This window comes from Nicotiana tomentosiformis, chromosome 2, assembly GCF_000390325.3.
Source record: "Nicotiana tomentosiformis chromosome 2, ASM39032v3, whole genome shotgun sequence".
Lineage (NCBI taxonomy): Eukaryota > Viridiplantae > Streptophyta > Magnoliopsida > Solanales > Solanaceae > Nicotiana > Nicotiana tomentosiformis.
This window is the reverse complement of record NC_090813.1, coordinates 186,452,268-186,477,427: the sequence shown is the minus strand read 5'-3', so window position 1 is coordinate 186,477,427 and position 25,160 is coordinate 186,452,268. Positions and strand designations below refer to the sequence as shown.

The following is a 25,160-nucleotide window of genomic DNA, read 5'->3' as shown; positions in this document are numbered from 1 at the left end:
TTTGATAAAGTTTATCCGAAAGGCATATTGATTTTATGACATTCCGAAAGATCTTATTAACGTATTTCTCATGCATTGCATATATTTATACATGTATATTGACTCATGACCAGACGGCGTTATATACGCGTATATTATATGTATATGGGATATGAAAAAAGGTTACGGTGTTATATACACACCACCACCTGATCAGGTGGTATACGTTGATAATTTGCCCACAGTGGCCGAGATGATATGATGGGATGCCCTCAGAGGCTTGATGATAATATGAACGTATATACCTATGCATGGCATGATATTTATACGCATATGCATGGCATTATAAATATGAAATAATTTACAGAGCTATTCAGACATACGCGTTGAGTCTTGTACTCCATGTGTTCTCTCATGTCTATTATTTACTGATTTTCATTCCTTACATACTTGGTACATTATTTGTAATGACGTTCATTTGCCGGGGGACGCTGCGTTTCATGCCCGCAGGTCCCGATAAACAGGTTGAGAGCCCTCCAAGTAGGCTATCAGCACATCGGAAGATGTGGGTGCGCTACATTTGCTTCGGAGTTGTTATTTGGTCAGTATCATTAGGACATGTATTGATTGGTATGGTGGGGCTCTGTCCCGACCATTATGATGTTTATGTACTCTTAGAGGCATGTAGACAGATGTCAGGTATATGAAAGATTGTACGGTCTTGTCGGCCTATGTTCAATATAAGAGTGCTCATTTTGGCCTTATATGCCCGTATGTCTTAAGTATAAGTTGGTATTTCATGTTGTATTTTACTTGTCTCACGGCAGCCTCTCCAGCTCAGTTATCTATGATAGTATGATACGAAAAGATACGTTATGTTGGTACTCGGTTGAGTAAGATACCGGGTGCCCATCGCGACCCATCGGTTTGGGTCGTGACAAAAGTGGTATCAAAGCAGTTCTGTCCTAGGGAGTCTACAAGCTGTGTCTAGTAGAATATTGGATGTGTTGTGCATCACACTTATAAGCAGGAGGCTACAAGGCATTTAGGACTGTCACTCTTTCTTCTTGCTCTAGATCGTGTGGTAGAGCTCAGTTGTAAGAACTCAATTTCCTAAACTCTATCTTATTCATAATACAACGATACCTATATCCAAAAAGACGGTTGGTAAGAGATATAGCTGTGGAAGAGTTGAGCCAGAGGAACTCAGTTTTTGCATCATGCTTATGATGGATAAATATGATATATTCAACAGATCATGTGTGTACTAAGATGTGTAAGCTTCTTGATAAGGATCCCTAAGGCAAGAATGTCTATCCACTCTTACGATAAAAAAGAATAAGAGAATCAATCGGAAGGTAGACACAAGTTTCAGCAAGTAAAAGAAGCAAGATGAAAAAGGGTACGGGCTACCCAGCTAATAAAGATTATCGCAGAGAAATATAAGCATTTTGAGTTACCTTCAACAATAACAGAGATATGTACAATTGGCCACACCCATCTCATTTATGCCCTATGGGGGCTAACAGAATTAGTATAAGAGAAGGCAGGATGTCAGGATTTAGCTGGGGTTAGGGTAATCCAAAATGGTGGATGAATTGTTAGCATTAGCTGACATTTCCGAAGGATATTACAAATGTGCTAATATATCTCCTTGTAAGACACCCTGAGGGTGTACTCTAAAATAGTACAGCTAGATATGAACACTACAAAGACATGCACTGGAAGCCTTGAAGGGATAAATATTACCTTAATGTAGCTCATGTCCCTAGTAGAGAGAGAATGTTAGGCAACCCGAAAAGCCAGTAGATGGAGCAAGGGGAGCTAAAAGCAAAAGAATGTCTTATTAAAGTTTTCAGAATAAAGTGATAGACATAAATGTTAGCAGGGAAATAAGAGAGAGTTAATGAAGCATTATGAGTAAGATGTGATACATGGATGACAACGGTAGACCAAAAAGATGATAGTATTACAGAGTCTATAGTCAAGTGAAGGAAAGGACGAGAGGTGACAGGCCTTGAGACAACAAAAGAGTATAGGTCGTAAATTCATATCCTCATTTCGAGAAATAAGTTCTTGAGTCCAACGTGATTACCAAAAGGAAAAACTAGACCCCAGAGTAATAAGAAATCAGCATGGACTGATGAACAATATAAGCTAAACATGAATTAGGGACTGAGTGATTTGATAATAGTTGGCATTATGAGAATTTTAGATTTGCGTCCCGACGATAATGGAATGGACGACAGAAGAATAACCTTTGAAGGTCATTTAGGAAGATGCTTCCCTAAAGCAAGCAAGGTGAGCAAAGTTAAGCTTAAGGGACTGTATGTGCCAGTTACACTAAGTGTCACCTTCGCGAGTAAGGAATTTCGTTATCCTTGGTACAAAAGAATTACCGCGAGTCGAGTAAGGATCATCGATGATGTGAAAAGATACCAAAAATGAGAAGGTAAAACATCCATACGTAGATCATCGTAGCACTAAATCTTAGTGATCCCCTAAAGGGGGGGGGGGGAAGAATATGGAGTGATGTGGAATTAAGTAGTTCTAGTAACTATGGAATGGTAAAGGAAGAATGCGGAAAAAAATAAGAAAGAAATGAGATTGCACTTATCCAAATCCTACAGATATGCTACGATTCTGGAATATTATGCAAACACGACGTCAAGGAGAGGAAGTAAGGGTTCCTGCTAGAGATGTTATTGATAAATAAGGAGCCAGTGCGAGACGTAATTTAAGACAAAGAAAATAATTCAAGAAAGATTACAGGGAATATTGATATGAGAGTAAGCCAACGAGTGGTTAGTAGTTGATTCAGAAAGAGCCTAGTCATGGCTAGACAAGAGGTTACAGGCAAATCAACAGATCGTGCAAGATAAACATAGTGAACCCCTAACATAGTGAATCCAGTCTCGCAGATAATGATATCGTGACCCTTGAGATATATTCAGATAGGAGTTGGGGTAGTTAAAGGTAAATAAAAGAGAATGTCACTGGGAAGACAGTCAAAACTTCAGTTCATGAGCAACCCTACAAGTACGAGGGTGTGGAAATAAGTAACTACGGATAATTATAGGCAAGGAAGAACATCAAAAATTCCGTCAAATATACGATGTAATAAGCTCGCAGCTTTACAAGAGTCAGAAGGTCTTCCCTAAGTACTACAACGAAAGACTAGCTGAAGAAATAAGGAAGAAGGCTTCAACCTAAGTACAGTGACCTAAAGAGGAAATGGTCATGTAAAAAAAAAGTCTCACTACAATATTGTATGCACTCCATAAGAAAGTGGCACCTACCATGGCTAATGAACGGGAAGTAAAATCAAGAGTAGGATTCGAGATCATATGAGTTGCACGAAAATAATTATTCGATCAATGATCCAGAGTTAGTTACATTATGAATGCACTTAAGATTTCAGAGTATCATCCATGCAGCATATATGTTGACAATCATACAGCCGTAGAAGACTCTGGTATAAGTTAAAAGAAAAAATTAAGCCCAGGTCATAGACAAGAGATTGACTTGTTAAAAGATTGTATCATGGATATTCCATAGTGCCCATAAAAGGCTAAAGTAATTGCTAATACCAGAAGCCGTAGATCGGAAGATAGCTTAAGCCTACATAAAGGCAGATCAGAAGGAAGAGAAAACTAAAGAGTTACATCAACAAAGTAAATCAGGAGTCTGATTATTGGACCCAGAAAATTATAGAAATCGTGATTGAGAACATTGCAGAATCACTCTTAATATCAGGAGTACAAGAGTACAACAACCATATTCTATAACGGCTCTACGAGAAAGCCAGTTAGAAAAGTACCAACCTCATAAGAAGTCAGTATGAAGCTCCCACCGGATTATGTATGCACCAGAGGTGCAAGTATTATAATAGAACTTCAAATTATGGATGTAAATGATACCTATGTGGAAATGAGGTCATGAAAGAGATAGAAGATGCGATGCGAGACTTTAAGGTAAAGTAAGGTAAAGGTGGACAACGTACGAGATACTTAAACATAGAAGTTTGTGGATAGTCCATATTTCGGATAGAAGGCTAAAAGCACTGAGATTCAGTATCAAGGAATAATAGCGGCATCGTCAGTAGCATATCTTCCAGCCTATGGTTTCTAGGTACCGAGATATCTAGCCAAGAGAGTAAAGAAGAGTTAGAGATGAGGCGATGTCTCGCTTGATGTTCCAGGATAACATAAGGAAATCTATGGTGCAAAAAAGTTGAAGGAAGGTTGTGAATAGTATAAATAGATACGTATAGATTGCAAGCTAAAGTATAGTAAAACGACAAGGTTTTATGACAGGAATAAGGATAAGAAGGGGCGTGAGAAGGTGACGAGAATGGATAAGTCCTCAGGATTAAGCCCATGAAAACAAGAGAGCTGATGATTTCTCTAAGTTATATAAAGCTCAGTATAGCCTGAATGAACTTAAAGAAGTCTAAGACTAATGGCATTTAGAATAGATGGAATGTCGCTCTGATAGTACAATGAGGGTGTAATTGAGATAGATAAAGGATGACGATTGGGCCTTCGATTGAGTAATGATTTGAGGAATTGTACGAGATTAAAATACCCATGTAAATGAGTCATATTGGGATGCTACAAAATACAGTTATGGAAGAATAGTATCGCCCCTAGGTGGATCAATCTAATTACTCCAGATGTCCCCGATGAGACGTGAGCCCCAGCGGTAGTGTTACATAAGAGATCAAGTTATCAATGGTAGATGATAGATCAACATTAAGGTGAATCAACAATGGATGGAAAAAAGTCACAAAGTATGAGATGAGATTAGGCCGTCATTCTTAAGATGAATAGTAATGAGGAAGCATTAAAGGACATAGATTTATACATATGGGATAAGCAACGAACGTAACCTGGAGTTTGGTAGCAGACCTCAGAAATAATAAATGGAGGCAAGAGTTATGGTATATTATGACCTACTTAAATGCAGTAAATCATGCGGATAGATAACCGGATCTATGAAATAAGGTATAGCAATATTCGTAAGTTCGACAAAGTACCGATCGAAGGACTTCAATATATATATAGATGCCCAGATGGACATCTTGTCAAGTTCTGTATATGTTCACAAAGTGAGGCCTAGAGATCGGCTAAAAGCTGAAGGAAAGAGTCGCATAGGTGCATTTACAAGGTCAGGGTCGTACAAGCTGCATGATAGAAGGTAGTAATAGTTACGAGATTGGAAGGATTCCGACCACAAGTCGTGGTATGAGAAAGAGGCCTAAAGGGAGGGGATGTCCTAACCTTTGGATTTATTCAAAGAACAGTTTCCTAGATGGCAAGGAGAGTACTAAAGTATTCAAAAGACATAAGTTACGAAAATGATAAGTGCATCAGTCAACATTCGAGGACGAATGTTCCAAAGGGGGGAATGATGTTACACCCCATGTTTTCGTATGTAGAAGTACGCCATAAGTAAATTGATATAAGCTCGAAAATGAGATGTTACATTCCGCATTTTCGTACATTAAAGTTTTGTCGTAAGTTAATCGACGTAAGTTCGGGAATGAGACTATTTTGAGAGTATAAGCATTATGTTATTTCAAACAAGTGACAAGTAAATTCGTAAAGGTGAGAGGATAAGCAAATCGAAAAAAGAATTTCGTTGAAGTTTGTCATTTTGGGATAAAATACGGTCCAAGTTATAATACCCGGTATTTATGAACTTGTGCCCTACAAGGTATCGCATGACCATGATAGTAAGGTGTATAAGGTGTGCTAAAAGTAAGTAGTATTTTAAGTAATTTGAGATAATTCTTAATTATGTGGATAATTGGGTTACTTAATGATTTTGATGGGATAATTAACTAAGAATTAAAGTCTTTGGATTATGTTTAAGGGCCCCAACGTGGCAGCCAAGAAACTTGGTTAAATATGACTCTTAAGTCATAACGTAACGTGGCACCCTTAGAGAATTATATGGATTAGTCATCTTATCATGTGGGGCCCACCTAAAGGTTAAATAACCTTTCTAATTCACAATTGAATTGCTCATCTCTTAAGAACAAGCTTCAGCAAGGTCCATGAATTGCAATGGCAACGTGAGTATTTCAAAACATTTCATACAAAGTTAACATTTCTTTAAGCCTTCTGCACGTGAATTGCATAGATGCATTCACTTTAGCAATGCAAGCTAATGTTTGCTTACGCCCCCTTAAAAATTAGAAGATACAGCATCACGTTGCAGAGAGATTGCATACGTGATTTACAATGGTCAGAGCTGCAATGTGATATTTTACGATTCTAAGAAAGTACGGTGTAATCTTTCTCGAGAATATCATATGGATTTTCCCCTAGTTCGATCCGCCATTACGTGTTTTCGCAAAAGACGCGTGTTAGAGTAATTGTCAAGAGAATCGGTTCAGGTATGTTAAGGTTATCTCTTCTTTCTTTTGGCATGATCCAAATGATACAAATGAAACGAGCAAAATACGAAACTTTCATAAATGACTCTATTCATAGAAGTATTAGGGGTGTCTATATTCTTGATTCCCCATGTGAATTATTATTATATCTTCTGTTCATGGGTCTCAGAAAATACGTATTTGATAAAATTTATCCGAAATGCATATTGATTTTATGGCATTCCGAAAGATCTTATTAACGTATTTCTCATGCATTGCATATATTTATACATGTACATTGACCCATGACCAGATGGTGTTATATACGCGTATATTATATGTATATGGGATATGAAAAAAGGTTACGACGTTATATACGCACCACCACCTGATCAGCTGGTATACGTTGATGATTTACCCACAGTGGCCGAGATGATATGATGGGATGCCCTCAGAGGCTTGATGATGATATGAACGCATATACCTATGCATGGTATGACATTTATACGCATATGCATGGAACTATAAATATGAAATGATTTACAGAGCTATTCAGACATACGTGTTGAGTCTTGTACTCCATGTTTCTCTCATGTCTATTATTTACAGATTTTCATTCCTTACATACTCGGTACATTATTTGTACTGACGTCCCTTTTCCAGGGGATGCTGCGTTTCATGCCCGCAGGTCCCGATAGACAGGTTGAGAGCCCTCCAAGTAGGCTATCAGCTCAGCGGAAGATGTGGGTGCGCTCCATTTGCTCCGGAGTTGCTATTTGGTCAGTATCATTAGGACATGTATTGATTGGTATGGTGGGGTTCTGTCCCGACCATTATGATGTTTATGTACTCTTAGAGGCTTGTAGACAGATGTCAGGTATATGAAAGATTGTATGGCCTTGTCGGCCTATGTTCAGTGTAAGAGTGCTCATTTTGGCCTTATAGGCCTGTATGTCTTAAGTATAAGTTGGTATTTCATGTTGTATTCTACTTGTCTCACGGTAACCTCTCCGACTCAGTTATCTATGATAGTATGATATGAAAAGATACGTTATGTTGGACTCGGTTGAGTAAGGTACCGGGTGCCCGTCGCGGCCCATCGGTTTAGGTCATGACATCTACAAAGCCTGAAGGTATGCCAATTTGGGGCGAAAAACTACAATGGGTTTCCTTTTACTCAAAACGATGTGATTATGAAGTACTATGTCACTGGCATGGGCTTGTTGTACCACAAGCACTGCCTACAATGGATGAAGGAGATTCTAGAGATAAAACGATGTGATTATGAAGTTATTCAGCATTTGATGAAGGAGATTCTAGAGATGGAAAAGGCACTAGCCGTTCATCATGCAATGGATAATCTTAACTACCTGGAAGGAACGGAGGATTACTATTGGGATTTATTAGAAAATGAAAAATTGCATAGAGACAATGATTATCCTGTTTTCCCAACAATTGTCGAGTGAGAGGGACTACCTAAGTTTCTATCACAGACGTTGGACGTAGGAGTCCCATATTATTGTAGAAATCAAGTAAGTGGTCTTATTGATGATAGCGATGAAATACGAGAAATGTGTGTCAACTGGGGCCTAGATTACGATGCCCCCGGTCCCGAAGGGTGCGTACAAGATGTTGATGAAGAAGATGAAGACAGTGACAATGAAATAGTGCCAAATAGTGAAGATAATGACGAATGAAAATTGCTATTTATTTCTTGGGGCGTATGTTAAATTATTGTATTGAATCTTTAATGCTAAATATCAATTAGATTTAACCCCATTGGAAACATAATTTTATTTTATAAATTTTGCAAATTGAACATTTACAGACATTTAGTACAACAAAAATACTGCAAAAAAAACACTACATTTATCCTTGATAATTGGGCACATTGGATGAACTGCCACATGGAGCTGAATTACCATCGCTTCCCAAACCAGGTGAAGGACATTTACGGCAGTCGTGTCCTGTTTGGGAACATATGCCACATTTACGCGCATAAACGGTATAACTAACATCCATTTGGTTACGTATCCGCATTTTTTTTTTTGCACTTTTTGTTGACGCACATAATCCTTGTTACATACCATTTTAAATGGTTTCGGCAGCCAATAATGTTCAGCACCAACTGGTTGCAACTGTCCACTATAGATGTTTAAGTATGCAACAACACTATATTCTTTATCAACATACCCCGTTGCCACGAAACCTATATGTTGAAAGCTCTGCATGGCATGCGAGCATGGCAAGTGATAGATTGACCATTTTTCACATGAGCATAATCTTCTGGTTTCATTGACGGTGTGTGTATTATTCCTGCGGTTGTGATGCACACCAGTGCGAACTTCAAAAATTTTTTGCTCGCTGCAATACTGCAAAAATGAATGCCATTGTGCTCGCTTCCTATATTTCTCACATCGTTTCATTAGTTGTGGCATAAATTCAACACCCATTTCCATCAATGACGATGCACTTCTAGATCTTTCAACAAACTTCTCCGCCATCTGCCTGAATGACATCCGCACCATGGCAATGACAAGCAATCCACGTGCAGACTTTAATAACTCGTTGAAAGACTAACACATTTGTAGTCAGAATTCTCCATCTTCTATCACCATCCTTATGCAAATTTCACTTGTCAAGCTCACACTGCATCAACCAACGATAGGCTTCTAGGTCTTCCTGCCTTATCAATTCCATTCGCCTTATGAATTTACACTCTCGGTGATCTATTGCAGCCATCCACATTAAATCATATAAGTCCTTGTTCGCATAAGCCCTCTGGAAGTTGGCCTTCAAGTGCCTAACACAGTAATGGTGGTAGGCATACGGTTCCTGCCATGCACGTAAATTCTGTACAGAACTTAAAATACCGCCATGCCGATCAGATATTAGACAAATACTTGAACGTTGTTTGACGACGTGCTCCTTCAAGTGGTTCAAAAATAATGTCAATGTCTCTTGGCTTTCATTGGCACAAATAGCAAATGCTAGGGAAAATATACTTCCATTACCATCTACTGCAATGACGATCAACAACTTAATATCATACTTTCCATAGACATGAGTGCCGTCTATAGATATTACCGACCGACAATGCACAAAACCATCAATGGCTGGTTTAAATGCCCAGAACACATATTAAATATGTATTCTGGTATTTCCGGACTCCGCTCAAACTTCCATTCAATAACAGTCCCAGGGTTAAAATATTGCAATGCAGCCATGTACCTGAGTAGAGCGGCAAAGGACTTATCCCATTTACCATAAGCAATTCAAACACACGTTTATGCCTGAGAAATGCCTTTCTTTTGATAGTAGTACATCCATATACCTGGTGGATAGATGTTATACACTCTTTGATCTTGTACCTTATGGACGCTTTAATGTGTGGAATCAAGACAAGAGAAATCAAGTCAACATTCAAGTTAAAATGATTCCCACTGAATGTGTCCATTTCACAAGTGTGGGTGCCAATGTATTTTCCCACAATCCACTTATTTGTTTTTCACTTTCTTGCACGTAGCATCCAATTACAACCTTGAAACTATCTACGACAAATAACCTAGTATACTTCCGGAGATGACTCATGAACCACGTTCTCACGACACTCTTTTATGTTGTACATTCGCACCGCCCTGCTTAGGCGCGCTTTATCAGCAAAAAGCATGCCCTTTGACAGCACCATTGCTCTAGATTCATCCAACATTGTTGTCCGAATTTCGTCAAGATGCCTTATGAGGGCATCCACATCCGGCATACTTGGCAACTGATCAAGGTAGGGAATCTCCCTTGAATGAAACGACACATGGGACTCATACATTCTTGGTCTAACGGGAGGTGGAGTATACTCCCTCGTCAAATCAGGTTCATCATTCCCGTCCTCATCATCATCACCCTCATCAGGGAAGGGTGTGTCATCTCCAGACTCATCAACATTGTTGTCATAATCAATATCATCTTCCTGACTTTGCACATCAGCCAAATCCCGATTAACTATGTCGTCTTCGGGCAATTGAGTGAGGACATGACCTTCAAGTTGCTCGTTTTCACTGCTCAACTAATAAAATAATGAGTTTCTCAAATTCATCCAAACATTACATATAAACTTTATCACTTAACTTACAAATCATAATGTGTTGATATCTCATGATTCACATTATCTTGTTGCTAATGACTCCCGGATGGACCACCATGATCCAACACACCAAAACTAGGCATATTCCAACTGTCCGTTGGTTCATAACTTGTAAAATTCATATTTGGCCGGTACCCTCTGTGGAATATATGAGTGTTAATACAAATTCATTACATAAAAATAAACATCGTAACACAAAGGAAAATTGAAGTTTACCACTCGGCTTGTAGATTATGTAAACTTGGGGGAGAAATTATGTCCTCGCTCTTCATTCGCCCGTGGAGTTAAGTTTAAATCTGGCCAAACTCTTTCACCCGGAACCTGTTCGGATAAAACTGCTCCAAAAACACCACCTGATGATTGAGGGATATCCCTATTTTGCGGAACCTCATTATTACGAACGTCTTCAGCCTTACGTACATTTCCAACATTTTTATCACAAGAAGTTCCCGGTGTTCATCCGAAGTCCTCAAAAAATATGTCAGAGTTTCATCGTCATCGATGTTAAACTCAACATAACAAGCAACCCCCTTGCGGAGTAACAAAATACGGATATCTTCCGATTACTTTAATATTAACCGAACGTTTGTTCACACTCATTTTTTTTACATAACAACGATACCAATCTATCATACTCCATTGTAAGTGGCAACTTAACATAATACTGTGGAGAACAACTATAGCGTACTGAGTTATTCTCCACCACAACCTCACCTTCCCAATATAATGGAACACTAATTTTTCACTCTTCGGACATTATGACAAAATGCGAATATTTCGAAAGATCTGAAGGATCCTGAATGGATTTTTACCAAATTTTGAAACTCCTTAAATAAAAAAACAGTCCCAGGGTACAATTATTTGATGTATAGCTTATGCATAATAGGCGTTATATATGTAGCATGTATACTGCATATGCTATGCCCATATAAATTATTGGTGGGTCAGTAAAGTGTAACTGAATTATTAGTGGGGCAGGAAAGTTCAAATATAGCGCGGTTATTCACCGCGCTATATATAAAATGGTAGTCAATTTTTTTTCTCACCTATTTTTGTCTTTTGAGTCCAAAAGAACCACTTTGGTTCTGATAAGGACTTGGGGGAAGGGGGTGAGGAGAGTAGCATAAAAAATTATTTTCCTAAAAAATATTTTCTACTCTCTAACCAAATACTAGAAAATATTTTCCGAAAAAAAAGTTTTCACTCACTAACCAAACAAGGGAAAATAAGTGATAAAATCACTCATTTTCCATGAAAAACATTTTCCTTCGTACCAAACACACCCTAAATGCAAAAAGAATTTAACTTACAAATTAAAGCCGCCGATTATTACATCTAAATCTTATAACAAACAATGTTAATCAATGGGTGAAAAAGGGTAAAGAGGACTTTGTCCACAATATACAACCTATTTATTTCAACATATTTCCATTCTGTAAATAGTTATTCCAGAACTAATGGTCACTAACCTACTGCCAAAACTTGTACTCAACTCATGCTAATGAGCAGATTCAAGGAGCTCGCGCAACAATAATGCTATTGTTGAACATTAGTTGTCTTCCGATGCTTCTGACTCGTCCCCTGTTGAAAGACAAATATTCAACAGATAAAAAATGTGTTTCACATTTGGTGTTATATAGAGGAAAAGGATACTGAAAGTAAAGTTGCCAAACAGACCGTTGGGTGTCAAGCACAAGATAGCATGCAACTAGTGGCGAAGCTAAAAATTCTAACAAGGGGATCGAAAATATGCAAGAATGTCATACCTAGAATTCAATCTTGCTATCTAAATCAATTTTTGAACAATCTTTGTCGTTACACTAAAAGCTTCCTTTGTCTAAATGAAGTTCACCAATTTATAAAACAACTACTACGTCTTAGTTCCAAACAAGTTGAGATCAGCTATATGAATCCTCACTAACTATGTTTCTCCATTTAAGCTCAAGCCATGTCATCATCATACCAATTCACCAATTTATATATACACCAACAAAAGGGATTTATTGAACCCCGTTTGGACCACGTAATTGTGCCTTTTCATGTAAACTACTTTAATTGTTTAATGTTATTGTGGTCTGTGCATAATATCTAACTCTCAAGAATCATGAAGTGACAACATTAAGGCATATTAGTTGCAGCAGTTGTAACATAGATCAGAGGACTCATTACACATACAACTTTATTCAAATATTCCAGAGCATAAAATCTAGCGGACAAGAAGAGAAAGAAATCTGAAAAGAATAAAGTCATTATATTGCTTTCATAATAAGCAGATGAGAGATATAAGTGTTACCAAACAGTGATTTGATTGTCGGCTTCTTAGGCTTGGTATTTGTCTTCTTCAGTTCAACTGTTAAAACAAAAAAGAGACATCAAAGGCAATGAGTTCAGAGATCAATGCCCGTAAATGTCAGTCAACGCTTTATAAAGGGGTTTATAATAGAGAAACATGTCAAACGTCTAGAGATTAACGGACACAACCCTCGAAAAAGAAATAAAAGAAGACAGAAGTAAGGCAACCAATTGTGTCCTTTCTGCTCGTGATATCCGAAACATTTGAGGAATCTCAGATATATCAATTTATTGAGAAAATATGGCATCATTGAATGAAGAACAACCACTACGGACATAATTTATGTTCAACTAGCCTAAATCCTAAATCCTTCAACATTTTAGTACTCAAAGACTTCAGCTTTAATCTACGTACTTTAGGCTTGGCTGGAAAATACTGGCAAAAGAAAGAATAAAAGCAGAAAATAGCTACAATAGGAAATTAATAAATGAGGTTAGACTATTTAAATATTGGGACATTAAGCTTGATATTTTTCCGCTTTTGTAAGAGTAGTATGGCCGATTGAAAATGCGTACAGAGAGGGACAGATAGAGAAAGTACCCATTCCAGGTACTTGATATTCATTCACGACTTTGAAATTTTTGTACGTGTATCCGACAAAGTTGATGTCCTTAGACGAGAGCATCTGCATGCAGGGTAAGAATAAGATAGATAGGTCATACAAGAAAATGCGGAAACCCAAATTATACAAAGTATGAAAGGAACAACAATAGGAAAAAACGAAGACTTAGAACGCAAAAGAAAACTAATCAAATACAAGAACAAGAACAAGTTCCAAATGCATAATGTGAATAACTCATTCTGAAACTTCAGTAAGCAATTATGTATGTATGCATGGTTATGACAAACACTTTTTTTAAACAATGTCATATTCATCACTGTGCCCGATGTACATGACCAAAAATTACCAAAATTGCTAGTAGTAGGTAAGTGAATTTAGAATCAAACTACATGCCCACATGATTATGAGAGTGAATACCTTTCTCCATGGACCAGATCTCGATCCACTCTGAGAATGAGATTCAGACTGCAGAGCAAACAAAAAAATTTCAAAAGGCAGTAAAATATTTAAAAATAATAATTTAAGAGAACAAGGGATATTCCAACCAACAAGGGTTGTAGTGGAGTGGTAAGTACTCCTTCATCCTTAACCAGAAGGAGTTGCCTTTGTTGGAGTGCTTTTACCCCTCCCCCCCCCCCCAAAATGTGGGACTTTCTGGTGCAAATCCAGATTAGTGGGGTCTCCAACGCGAGTACCAGACACCAGGTAGGAAATCAACAAAAAGGGGGACATTCCGCCAAGGCTTTGGTCTAGTGGTAAGAGCATAGCAAATGATGTGCAGGTTAGGCGCAACGGGTTTGAACCCTGCCGCAGACAAAAGTCTGGTATTTAAGTGGAGAAGGGTAGAGGAGTGGGCTCATTATCCACTAAGGTCCTAACCGTGCGCCACTGCCCCTTGGGGATTTCTCGGTTATCAAAAGAAAGAAAGAAAGAACAAGGGACAGGGATACCTCCTCAAACTTCTCAAAATTTTGGGTGTCCAACTCATCATTAACTTCAGGAATGAAGGCAGCTTCCATCTGATAGATTCTATCCCAATCAATCCCTTTAAACCATGAGTGGACCTGAGATGGAAAAGGAAAATGGAGAAAAGAAAAAGAAATCACCAGGTTACGGTTGCAGTTAATCCCTAGACCGGCTACAGGACATAGCATAGGACACACCATACAACACCTTTATTTCATCTGCGCCATTGGAACCAAGTCTCTCGGTGACATTACAAAGAAGTCTGCTTATAATATCTTTCGCTTCTGGAGATAGCTTTGCTTCTTCAGGAAACTTTAAATGATTTTTCCAGTTTACTATCTGCATGTACAAAAAGTAAATTCCTGAGATGATAAAATTCCATGGGAGCTTTCATATAGTATTTTGTGAAAGGAGAAACTGTTTGAAGAATCAATAGAATTTATTAGGGCATCCAGAAAACCAAAAAGGGGAAAAAATGAAGGAATGTATACAGGTAGTCATAATTGATCACCTTCCTACATGTTGACATGGGATCATCAGAATAAAAAGGTGGATAACCGACAAGCATTTCATACATAATAGCACCGAGGGACCACCTGCAGAATAAAACCAAATTTACAGCAAATTGATGCGGAAAGGAGAAACATATAAAGCGTATCAACTAGAATCCACCCCTCCCTAAGACAGTTCCCTTAAAAAGATAACATAAAGGGAAGAGAAAATGAGAAAAGGACGAGAGGGAAGAGAAGGGGTGGGGCTGAGCAGGGAAAGAACCACTTGAAATTGCACATGGAGCTACTCCTTTGAAAGACATACAATCAATGTTTCCCCAAATTTACGAAAACCAAAAAATGTGCATTCAAACTCCTCATTATTTAATACAGAAGTGTACTAACCAGTCACATTCCATGCCATAACCTTTCTTCAGCAGGACCTCAGGAGCAATATAGTCTGGTGTGCCCACTGTGGAATAGGCCTGGATTTCCCAAACACGGACAATTAAATAAACAAGGGGAACAACTTCAATAAACACTCATAAAAATCACATAAAGAATGTTGCTTCTAAGGTCAACAATTTAAACAGTACATGATACTCCCTCCGTCCCAATTTATATGACGGTGTTTGACTGGGCATAGAGTTTAAGAAAGAAAGGAATATTTTTGAAACTTATGGTCTAAAATGAGCCATAGATATTTATATGGTTATAAATCATCTCATTAAGGGTAAAATGGGGGCATTTAAAAGTTAAAATTGTTACTAAATATAGAAAGGTATCATTCTTTTTGGGACTGACCAAAAAGGAAAGAGTGTCACAGGGACAAAGGGAGTAGTAATGATTGTTTCATCTTCATCACCAACGAGGGAATGACATAAAGTAGAGTCCCCTAAATATTATAAGAAATGGGAAAAGAAGTACGACGAATGGGAATACCCACATGGTAAAGAAACTTACAAGCATCCTCCTATTTTTTTGCCAGTGTTCTAGCTGCTCTTGCTGAGTGCGTTTGGGAGCAGGAGGGCTATCACTCCTGGAGCCTCCATTGGCATTATCCCCGACTGAGAAATCCTTCTCTTCCAGGGTACTACAGTCTAACGGCTTACATAATCCAAAATCTGATAGTTTTAAATGACCATATCTATCGAGTAGCAGGTTATCAGGCTTAATGTCTCTGCAACAAATAAAAGGTGGCTGCACAAAGTTAGAGTGTTTAATTGTGTTATCAAAGACGAAAAGCTCAAAAAAGCTCTATGGTCCATTGGGGCTTTAAGCGCGCAAATAAAGTGTGGGCTTTAATGAAGAAAGGTGCAAATGGAGAAAAAGAACATACATGTATGTATATATAGTCCAAGACTAATAATTATAAGCATGAATAACAAAATATATGGACAAAAAAATTGATTTTTTTTTTGATAAAGTGAAATATCAATTGTTTAGTGTCGCCTCTTCAGGATTAAGCTCATTGGCAAGGAAAAGTATGCCTTAGAGCCTTGATAAATACACTGAAGCGCCAGTTAAGCGAGGGAAGCGCTCAACATGTTTTATGCCTCGCTTCCAGGCTTAAGCGTACTTTAAGCGTGTCTTTGACAACAGTGTTTAAAGAAGTCCAGAGCCAACATAAAAGAAGATCATAACAAACTGCATCGCTGTATCAAATCAAGTCACAACCTATGTATGTAGTTATGTTTATGGATAGATTCAATTGCCAAAACAGTCTCGGCAACATAAAATCTAGCTTCGTCTTCTGTTAATATATCCTTCCTCATGAGCAGTGTCATCATATCTCCACCAGGCAGATATTCCATAACAAGATAAAGGTAGTCGTCATCTTGGAAAGAATAATACAGTTTGACGATGCAATCACTGTCAACTTCCGCGAGAAGATTCCTTTCCGCTTTTACATGCTCAACCTAAAATACGAAAAGCTAAGGACCAGTAAATATAGTTGTCGAATCAATTGTAGCATTTTGATGACCATAATCGTGTACCTGTCCTCTACGAAGCATTTCTGATTTCTTAAGCTTTTTCATTGCATATACCTGACCAGTTGTTTTCTCCCTACAAATTCTGACCTGTAATAACAGAGAAACCAATCATGCAGATTGGCTTTTTTTCCGACAAAGAACTAGCTTTAAGTACCATTAATAATTATGACATTAACAACATAGTTAACCTATGAATATTAATACCGCAAACCACAAATATACCCTCGATAGTAACTGCAGGAAATTAGTACCATAAACCACAAATAGAGATTACACTGTCATAAAATATTAGCACAAACTAATTTCTGGATACTTATGCCTTAAAATATTCACACAAGGAGCAATAAAATGCAATTCATCATCTATATTTTCTCAAAGCAATGGGAAATAAGGAACTGTAAATTATACTCCCTCAGTCCCAAATTTATGTGGCGGTGTTTGACGCGGCAAAAAGTGTAACAAATAAAGGAAGATTTTTGAAGCTTGTGGTCTAGAACAAAACATAGATATTTGTGTGGTTGTAAATCAATCCCTAAAGGGTAGAGTAGGAATTCTAAAGATAAATTATTTATAAATAAGGAAATGTGACATTATTTTGGGACTGACTAAAAAGGATAGAGTGTCACATAAATTGGGACGGAGGGAGTACTAGTTACATAAGAAATTTTAACTTCCAAATACAGAGTAAAGGCAAAAAGAAAGGCTGTGGAGAACAGAAAATTGCACCAGTAACAGAACAAATAAACAGGAACTTAGTTGTTTTTTGTAGAAATATTACCTCTCCAAAAGCACCCTTTCCAATCATCGTTAATAACTCAAAATCATCAGCTCCCATTTTATGCCTCTGGAGTCGCATGTATTCAGTTTCCTTCTTTTCTAAGAATTTCAGTAGGTTATTTTGATCTTCCTCTGAGACGTCGGCATCTGCCAGCTTCTTTTCTAGTAAAATTCGACTACAGGATAAAAGAGAAAAAGGAAACGAAATAGAATTTAAAGCAGTGTAGATGACAGAAAAGTTGAGAAATATCAAGTTATAACTCTTAAACAAAGCAAAATAGTAAAAATCACTCTTGTAATAATATAATGAGGCTAACCAAAGACAAAAGTGTCCGACCAACCTCTATGAAGAAAAAGAAAAGAGGCGATAAAGAATGTCAATGTCTTGCTTATCAAAAATAAAAATAACTGTCGACGACTTGAAACAGTGGATACTGATTCAGCATACTGATTGAACCTCTCCATCTATGGAGGAACATGTCTCTAATGAAACTAAGGAACAAAGTAATGTTTGCACAAAGACTAATAGGTCTAGTAACAAGGAAATAACAAAACTAGCATCAATGTCGTACCGCTCCCTTCTCTCCTGCAAATTTTTCATCTGCTCTCTGTAATGTTTCTCAATGTATTGCTTTGCTGCAGCGACTCTCTGCTTTGTTATATTGGAAGCCTCTTCAGCCGACACTGGCTTGCCATCTTCTCTTCCACTAGCCATTGGATCCTTCTTTGTTGACGACAATTTTTGGAACCAACCTCTTGCTGAATCCATTCACATATCCTCAGCACATGAAGCAAAGCATAAAGAATCCTCAAACCACATACTCGTTGTAATCCGACTTAAACTCATACCCGAAAGTTGAAAACCTATTAACAAAACATCACGGCATCAATTTAATGCAGAACATATCAAAGTCATCTGCTCTTGACAATAATAACAGTAGTTAAATCCAACTTTTGTCTGGTTTTCCACTAAAATCAAGATTTCAATTTTAAACCATCATAATTACCAAAAACACATATAGGAATCAATTCAATGCAGAACAAATAAAGTAATCTGTTTTTGACATTAACACTAGTTAAATCCAACTTTTGTTTGGTTTTTCCGCCAAAATTAAGATTTCATTTTGAACCATCATAGTTACCAAAAACACACATAGGAATTGATTCAATGCAGAACATATCAAAGTCATTTGCTACTACTGATAAGAAAATGGACCTTGGGTCTAACTCAACCTCAAAATTTAGCTGGCTCAAAATCATAAAAGGAGACAACTCATTTCATCAACCATTGTGGTAAAATCTAACCTTTTATTTGGTTTTCCACCAAAATCATGATATTACCAAAAATAGAATAATGAGCAATAATAAGGGCCCGTTTGGCCATAAAAAAATCACTCTTATCGGAATCAGTGTTTGGCCATGAAAATTCAAATTTACTTAGAAGTTGAATTTTGTATTTTTTCGGAAATTTAAAAAACTCCAAAAAGCTATTTTTCAAATTTTTTCTCTTTCAAATCACTCATAAAAATTCAAAAGCAGCTCCAAATTGTATTCATGTCCAAACACAACTCTAATTTTCAAATACCATTTTCGCTTGATTTTTTTTTTTTACCTTTTTCCAGAATTTCACAATTCTTATCTCCAAACACCCACTAAGTCTTTTCTCATAAAGATGTATAAAATATGATTATTAAAGTAGCAGATCCAATCCTTTTATGAGTACTGATGCAATTTTCTTCAAGGATCAAAATTTTATTTCAAATTAAAACAAACCCAACAAGGAAATAAAGCATCTTGCAAAACTCGCATTCATTTCTGATGATTTCTTGAGATTATGAGCACATGCAAATTTGGCAAACTCCCATATTAACATTTATTTCACACATTAAAACAAATGAAGAATTCATGTAACATAAATTGTATAATAAACTTGCCCACATGATTTTAATAAAACCAAATGCAAAAGAATATGAATAAAAAACACCCAAAAAATAATAATACAGACCCACTTACTGAAAAATCTTGGTGAAGGAGAAGATGAGATTAACAGTAATCAGATTGCATAAAAGGGTGTACAATTATATAAAATGAATATGAATATGAATATGGACAAATAGAGAAAGAGATATGAAGGTGAATAAAATCTTTGTGTTATGTACAGAGTAGTAATTTTTCTCTTTCTTTTGTTTTAATTTTGTTTTTTAAGTTGAAGTTAAAAATGGGGCAGAAGAAGAAGAGACAGTTAAGCGGCAGTTTCGCTGGTTAGAAGTGAGTTTTGGAAGATATTGGATCAGCTCCCTCCGCTTCCCTTTTTATTGTATTTTTTTTAACCAACTATTATAGTATTTTAATTTAATATAGTAAGTTATTTGCTTTATTAAATTACTAGATTAAGTTTATTACATATAGTTACATGTTATTACAGGTTTTGTTTATTTAATAGTATAAAATAACTTTATATTGCCACTTGTCAGCGTATTGAAGTTAAACTCGTTTTATAACAATAAATTTATGAATAATGATATTTAAATTCACGAGGGTGAAACTAAGTCATTCCCAGTAATTGAGCATGAAATAGAGACCTTTCGATAAAGGATGTTTTGTATCTTTTAGTGGGCTTACTATGTGAAAATTCAAGGTGAAATTCTGCGAGCTATCCCTTTTTGTATCAACCATTTAATCAATTGTCTTTCTTTTAGTTCTCTTGCGACAGATGAACTTTTTATTCCACTGTCTACAAATCGGGTTGGAGCAAACTGAAAATATTATGAGAAAATGTTTGACCACCGTCTAAAAATCTGTAAGTTATTACATACACTAGATCACAGTCTAATATTTTGTGAGCAAACTGATAATTATATGAAGTGGAGTAATAATTTTCCAAGGGCTATATTTGTACGGCTTTTCAAAATATAGACAAAATCTAAACAGTAATCTAAAAATGGGACATTTATATAAATCAATCAAATCCGAATTAGTCAAGCAAATAAAATTTAATATCAGATGATTAAAAAATATGTTCCACGTTTTGTCGTTCCATGCCAATCAAATCAAATTTTTTCAGCTTCTAAGAAGTTTATTTAGTAATGAAAGTTGACCAACTTTACTATCTCATGGATGTGTACATGGGAGCAACTAATCATGTGTAAGTTGATAGGTAATATTTTATCCATTTGCCTTTAATACCTTAAACAATTACAGATGTTTTTCATGTTGTCTTCCTTGCACGATGCCCACTTGTCTATATCCAGTATCCTAATATTTAAACTTATTCAATTTGAAAATGTTACATGTCCAAGATCAATCTTTGATATAATTTCAGAGGTTTATTTAGATCATGCGCAAAAGAATTGGCATACAGTAAATAACTTATTCACACTCAATTAATATTTATATCGAACCAAGCAATTAGCTTTAACAGTTAAAAACTAATGTGAGAAAATATTTTTTAACTATGGTTATAATAAATATGTGTATAATAGGTTATATGTACATTGTTATGTTTTGATGATCTAACAAACTTAATGATAAGAACCGGATAAGGAACCTGATACACATCCTCAAGCATGTGAAAACAACAAGACTTAAGCTGGAATTGTAAATCAACGCTTCATGAGTCAAAGAATCAACAACAGTTCACATGGTGATCGTACTAGTCAACTCTCCAACAGCTGTAAAGTTGATGTCTGTACACGCAACAGTGTGAAACAGTGCAGCAGTCAACTTCATTGGGAATGATCCTGTACCATCCATGCTTGCATCATTCAAGTGATGTCACCAATGTTATATTAACATTAAACCAAAGACAAAACATCACTTGAACTTTTGAAGAATCCATCAAGCACTCTCTAAGTGACCAATCAATCTGGCAAGCGATTCTCAAAGAGCATCAAGAACAAAGAACAACATAATAGCGGACCATTTCCCTGTATTGAGTAATTATATGTCCTTAGTTGTGTTGCACCTTTGTTAAAAATTTTCACTTGTAATTCCTACTTAGCTTAGTTAGAAGTATTGTGTAGAAAACCTTTGTAAATCATAAACTCTTGTGTTTGTATCTTGGCTAGTTTAGTCGAGTTAAAAGTCTTTGTAATAGAGTTATTACAAAGCGGCTTGTAATAGAGTTGTTACAAGTTAGTGAAGGATTAAGAGGTTAATTCCTAGATTACAATAGGTTGTAATCTAAAGTTTGCTCAGTAGTGAAGTTGAAATCCTACAAGGGTAGGTCGTGGTTTTTAATCCCGTGAGCTGGGAGTTTTCCACGTAAAACTTCTTTGTGTCATTAACCTACTGCAGTGTGCGTGTATTCTGTGGGAACTAATAGAGAACCTGGTTCTCTATATAGTTTGGTGGACCCTTAAATTCTATCAATTGGTATCAAAGCAGGTTCTTTCTATCAGGCTAACACCTAGAAAGGATCCTCATGGCTGCTCCACCAAACTTCGAAGAAGGTCAATCTACCTACAGGCCACCAAGATTTAATGGCCAATACTATGGATGGTGGAAGACTAGGATGCACGACTTCATCATGGCTGAAGACTCAGAGCTCTCGGACGTCATCTGCGATGGACCTTTCATCCCCACAAAAACCAGTGGCGACCCAGCTGTAATAATCCCCAAAACAAGAAAGGAGTTCAATGATGCTGACCACAAGGCCATATAAAAGAACTTTCGTGCAAAGAAATTTTTTTTCTGTGGTATCGGTCCTGATGAATACAACAGGATCTCAGCATGCCAATCTGCTAAGAAGATCTGGGAAACTCTCCAAACAGCCCATGAGGGAACAACACAAGTTAAGCAATCAAAGATTGACATGCTTACCACAGAATATGAGCTTTTCAGAATGAAAGATGATGAATCCATCCAGGACATGCATACTCGGTTCACTTATATCATCAATGAGCTTCACTCTCTAGGAGAAATCATTTCAAGAAACAAACTCGTCAGGAAAATACTCACTGTTTTGCCCAGTTCCTGGGAAAGCAAAGTGAACGTTATCACAGAGGCAAAGGACCTGTAGAAGCTAACCATTGATGAACTTGTTGGCAATCTGAAAACCTATGAAATGAAGAAGAAGAAGAAGAAGAAGAAGAAGAAGAAGAAGAAGAAGAAGAAGAAGAAGAAGGACAATGAGAGAAGAGAGCCCAAAAGGGAGAAGAACTTGGTCCTCAAGACGGACATCAATGATTCAGGTGGTGAGGATGCTGATATGGCTTAACTGACAAAAAGATTCCAGAAAATGGTTCGCAGAAATGGAGGCATTCCAAAAATGGGCAGTTCCAGCAAGCCAAAAAATTATGACCTTTGTCATAAGTGTGGTAAGCCAGGACATTTCATCAAGGATTGTCCTCTCCTCAAGCAAGATCAATACAAACACAACCCATACAAAGCAACTAAGAGGAACCCGGTTCCTGACAAACGCTTCAAGAGGAAAAATGTCGATGACAATGTTGTAAAACAAGCTCTTGCTGCATGGGGAGACTCTTCCAGCGAATCTGAAGAAGATGATGATCAAGGTGACAGCTCCATGATGGCAGTGGAAAGTGAAGCAGTTGAGTATGACTCCATCTTTGCCTTGATGGCACAGTCCGATGATGATGAAAATGATAACGATGATGATGAGGTAAATTTTCTAGATGTTCAAAGAAGTCTGAAGTCCTATTCTCCTAAAAAAAACTTATGTCTCTGGCAAATGTTTTAATTGATTCTTATCACAGTCTTATGAATGATAAAAATGCACTGATTCTTGAACTAGGAGAAGCAGAATTCGAGAGATGACTTAGTAGTTGTTGTGGTAGATTTAAAAGAAACCATTGAGAGTCTGAAGAAATAAAAGGATATTTTAACTGAAAAATTGCAAACGTAGAACATGAGAGAGATGATCTAGTGGTTGTTTTGGTCGATCTAAAGGAGACCATTGAGTGTGTTAAGAATGAGAAAGAAGCCTTGACTAAAAAGGTTGCTAGTATAGATCATGAGAGAGATGATCTATTAGTAGTAGTCCTAGATCTGAAGGATACAATTGAAGAACTAAAAGGAGAAGGTAGGCATAAGATTCTTAAAAAGGGAAATGAAGTTGCGGATGAAACACATCTTAGGCTTGAAGATGAGATAAAATCAGTGAAATCTAGTTTGTGTGTTGAACTCGAGAAAAACAAACAACTTCAGGAAGAACTAAGTAGAGTCAAGAGTGATCTTGAAAAATCACTCAAGTGGACCTGGTCCTCTGAAGCTATCACTGCCATGTACACGAACAATGGGGGAAACATGCAGGGAATCAGGTTTCAAAGGGAAAAAATTCCCTACAACCCTCATAGCAAGTACGTTACTGTACCTGACAACTGGCTCTGCACTCACTGTAGTAACACTTGACACTTTAAGAAAACCTGTAAGGCCAAGTTTCGATCTCAACAGAAAAATAAAGTTTTTGCTAAAAAAAGTAATTACTGGTAGAGAACGTGGTCCCTCATATAAAAGACGCATGATGCCTGCTTGGACCAGAAGAACTCTTACTGATCCCTTTCCTCATTACAAGGGACCCAAACTTGTCTGGGTTCCTAAATCTAACTCTTAATTTTTTTGTGCAGGGAATAGTGAAGGGGAGCGACCAACAATGGTACATGGATAGTGGTTGCTCAAAGCACATGACTGGAAGAACATACGATTTCCTTTCACTAAAGGCCCTGCAAGGAGGGAGCGTATCATTTGGAAATGGCAAGAGGGGATATATTCTGGGAGTTGGAAGGATTGTGAAGTCTCTCTCTCTCTCACTCTATTGAAAATGTGTACTATGTGAACGGATTGAAGTACAGTTTGCTGAGTGTTTCCCAAATCTGTGACAAGGGAAACAAAGTGGATTTTGTGTCAAAGATATGCACAATCACAAATCTTGTGACTGGTGAAGTGGTGCTAGTGGCGAAAAGATACAAAAATATCTATGTTGCTGATTTTAAGTCCCTGCAGAGTGGTGATCTCAACTGTCTAAGTATTGTTGATGATGATGTTGAGTTATGGCACAGAAGGCTCGGTCATGCAAGTTTCTCACTGATGAACAAACTGGTCAAAAATGACATGGTTCGTGGTCTGCCCAAGTCAAGCTTCAAGGATCACAAGGTGTGTGATGCGTGTGCTAAAGGAAAGCATGTAAGATCCTCTTTCAAGCTCAAAAAGGAAGTTAGTACCTCAAGGCCACTTAATCTTCTCCATATGGATCTATGTGGACCTATGAGAGTGCCAAGCAGAGGAGGAAAAAGGTACATCTTCGTCATTGTGGACGACTACTCCAGATTCACCTAGACTTTGTTTCTTAGAACCAAGGATGAAACCTTCCAAGTATTTGTTGCATTTTTCAAGATGATCCAAGTGAATATGGGTAATAATGTAACATGTATCAAGTCTGACCATGGGATAGAATTTGATAATGCCAAATTCGATGAATTCTGTGTTGAAAATGGCATTACTCACAAATTTTCAGCTCCAAGAACGCCACAACAAAATAGTGTTGTGGAGAGGAATAAT

The 25,160-nt window shown here is 37.2% G+C and overlaps 3 protein-coding genes across 3 annotated transcripts; 2 read left to right on the top strand and 1 right to left on the bottom strand.

The window, feature by feature from the left end:
* Nucleotides 1-11,788: 11,788 nt before the first annotated feature.
* LOC104097347 (uncharacterized) lies at nt 11,789-19,895 on the bottom strand. Its single transcript, XM_018771223.3, has 14 exons — nt 19,656-19,895; nt 18,215-18,506; nt 17,644-17,818; nt 16,869-16,952; nt 16,549-16,790; nt 15,835-16,051; nt 15,277-15,356; nt 14,892-14,976; nt 14,588-14,719; nt 14,365-14,478; nt 13,832-13,879; nt 13,393-13,477; nt 12,793-12,849; nt 11,789-12,080 (listed from the first exon to the last, which is right to left on the bottom strand). Exons 2-14 carry the CDS (start codon nt 18,409-18,411, stop codon nt 12,049-12,051), a joined length of 1,548 nt encoding a protein of 515 aa, XP_018626739.1. The 5' UTR covers nt 18,412-18,506; nt 19,656-19,895; the 3' UTR covers nt 11,789-12,048.
* A 2,228-nt stretch (nt 19,896-22,123) lies between these two features.
* On the top strand, nt 22,124-22,662 carry LOC138906256 (uncharacterized). The gene is made up of 2 exons (XM_070194788.1): nt 22,124-22,248; nt 22,365-22,662. Exons 1-2 carry the CDS (start codon nt 22,124-22,126, stop codon nt 22,660-22,662), a joined length of 423 nt encoding a protein of 140 aa, XP_070050889.1.
* A 219-nt stretch (nt 22,663-22,881) lies between these two features.
* LOC138906255 (uncharacterized) lies at nt 22,882-24,938 on the top strand. The gene is made up of 5 exons (XM_070194787.1): nt 22,882-23,265; nt 23,398-23,461; nt 23,509-23,972; nt 24,230-24,391; nt 24,486-24,938. The coding sequence occupies exons 1-5, from the start codon at nt 22,882-22,884 to the stop codon at nt 24,936-24,938; spliced, it is 1,527 nt and encodes a 508-aa protein (XP_070050888.1).
* Nucleotides 24,939-25,160: the final 222 nt, after the last annotated feature.

Excerpts from the sequence above, each read along its gene's own strand:
- LOC104097347 (XM_018771223.3), bottom strand. The coding sequence starts at position 18,411 with ATGGATTCAGCAAGAGGTTGGTTCCAAAAATTGTCGTCAACAAAGAAG. Across the intron at positions 14,977-15,276 it reads TATGGCATGGAATGTGACTG|GTGGTCCCTCGGTGCTATTA; the intron begins GTTAGTACACTT and ends TTTATTCTGCAG. Across the intron at positions 14,720-14,891 it reads CCATGTCAACATGTAGGAAG|ATAGTAAACTGGAAAAATCA; the intron begins GTGATCAATTAT and ends TTGTACATGCAG.
- LOC138906256 (XM_070194788.1), top strand. The coding sequence starts at position 22,124 with ATGGCCAATACTATGGATGGTGGAAGACTAGGATGCACGACTTCATCA. Across the intron at positions 22,249-22,364 it reads AAACCAGTGGCGACCCAGCT|GATCTCAGCATGCCAATCTG; the intron begins GTAATAATCCCC and ends TGAATACAACAG.
- LOC138906255 (XM_070194787.1), top strand. The coding sequence starts at position 22,882 with ATGGTTCGCAGAAATGGAGGCATTCCAAAAATGGGCAGTTCCAGCAAG. Across the intron at positions 23,266-23,397 it reads ATGATAACGATGATGATGAG|GAGAAGCAGAATTCGAGAGA; the intron begins GTAAATTTTCTA and ends TTCTTGAACTAG. Across the intron at positions 24,392-24,485 it reads TTCTGGGAGTTGGAAGGATT|GGAAACAAAGTGGATTTTGT; the intron begins GTGAAGTCTCTC and ends ATCTGTGACAAG.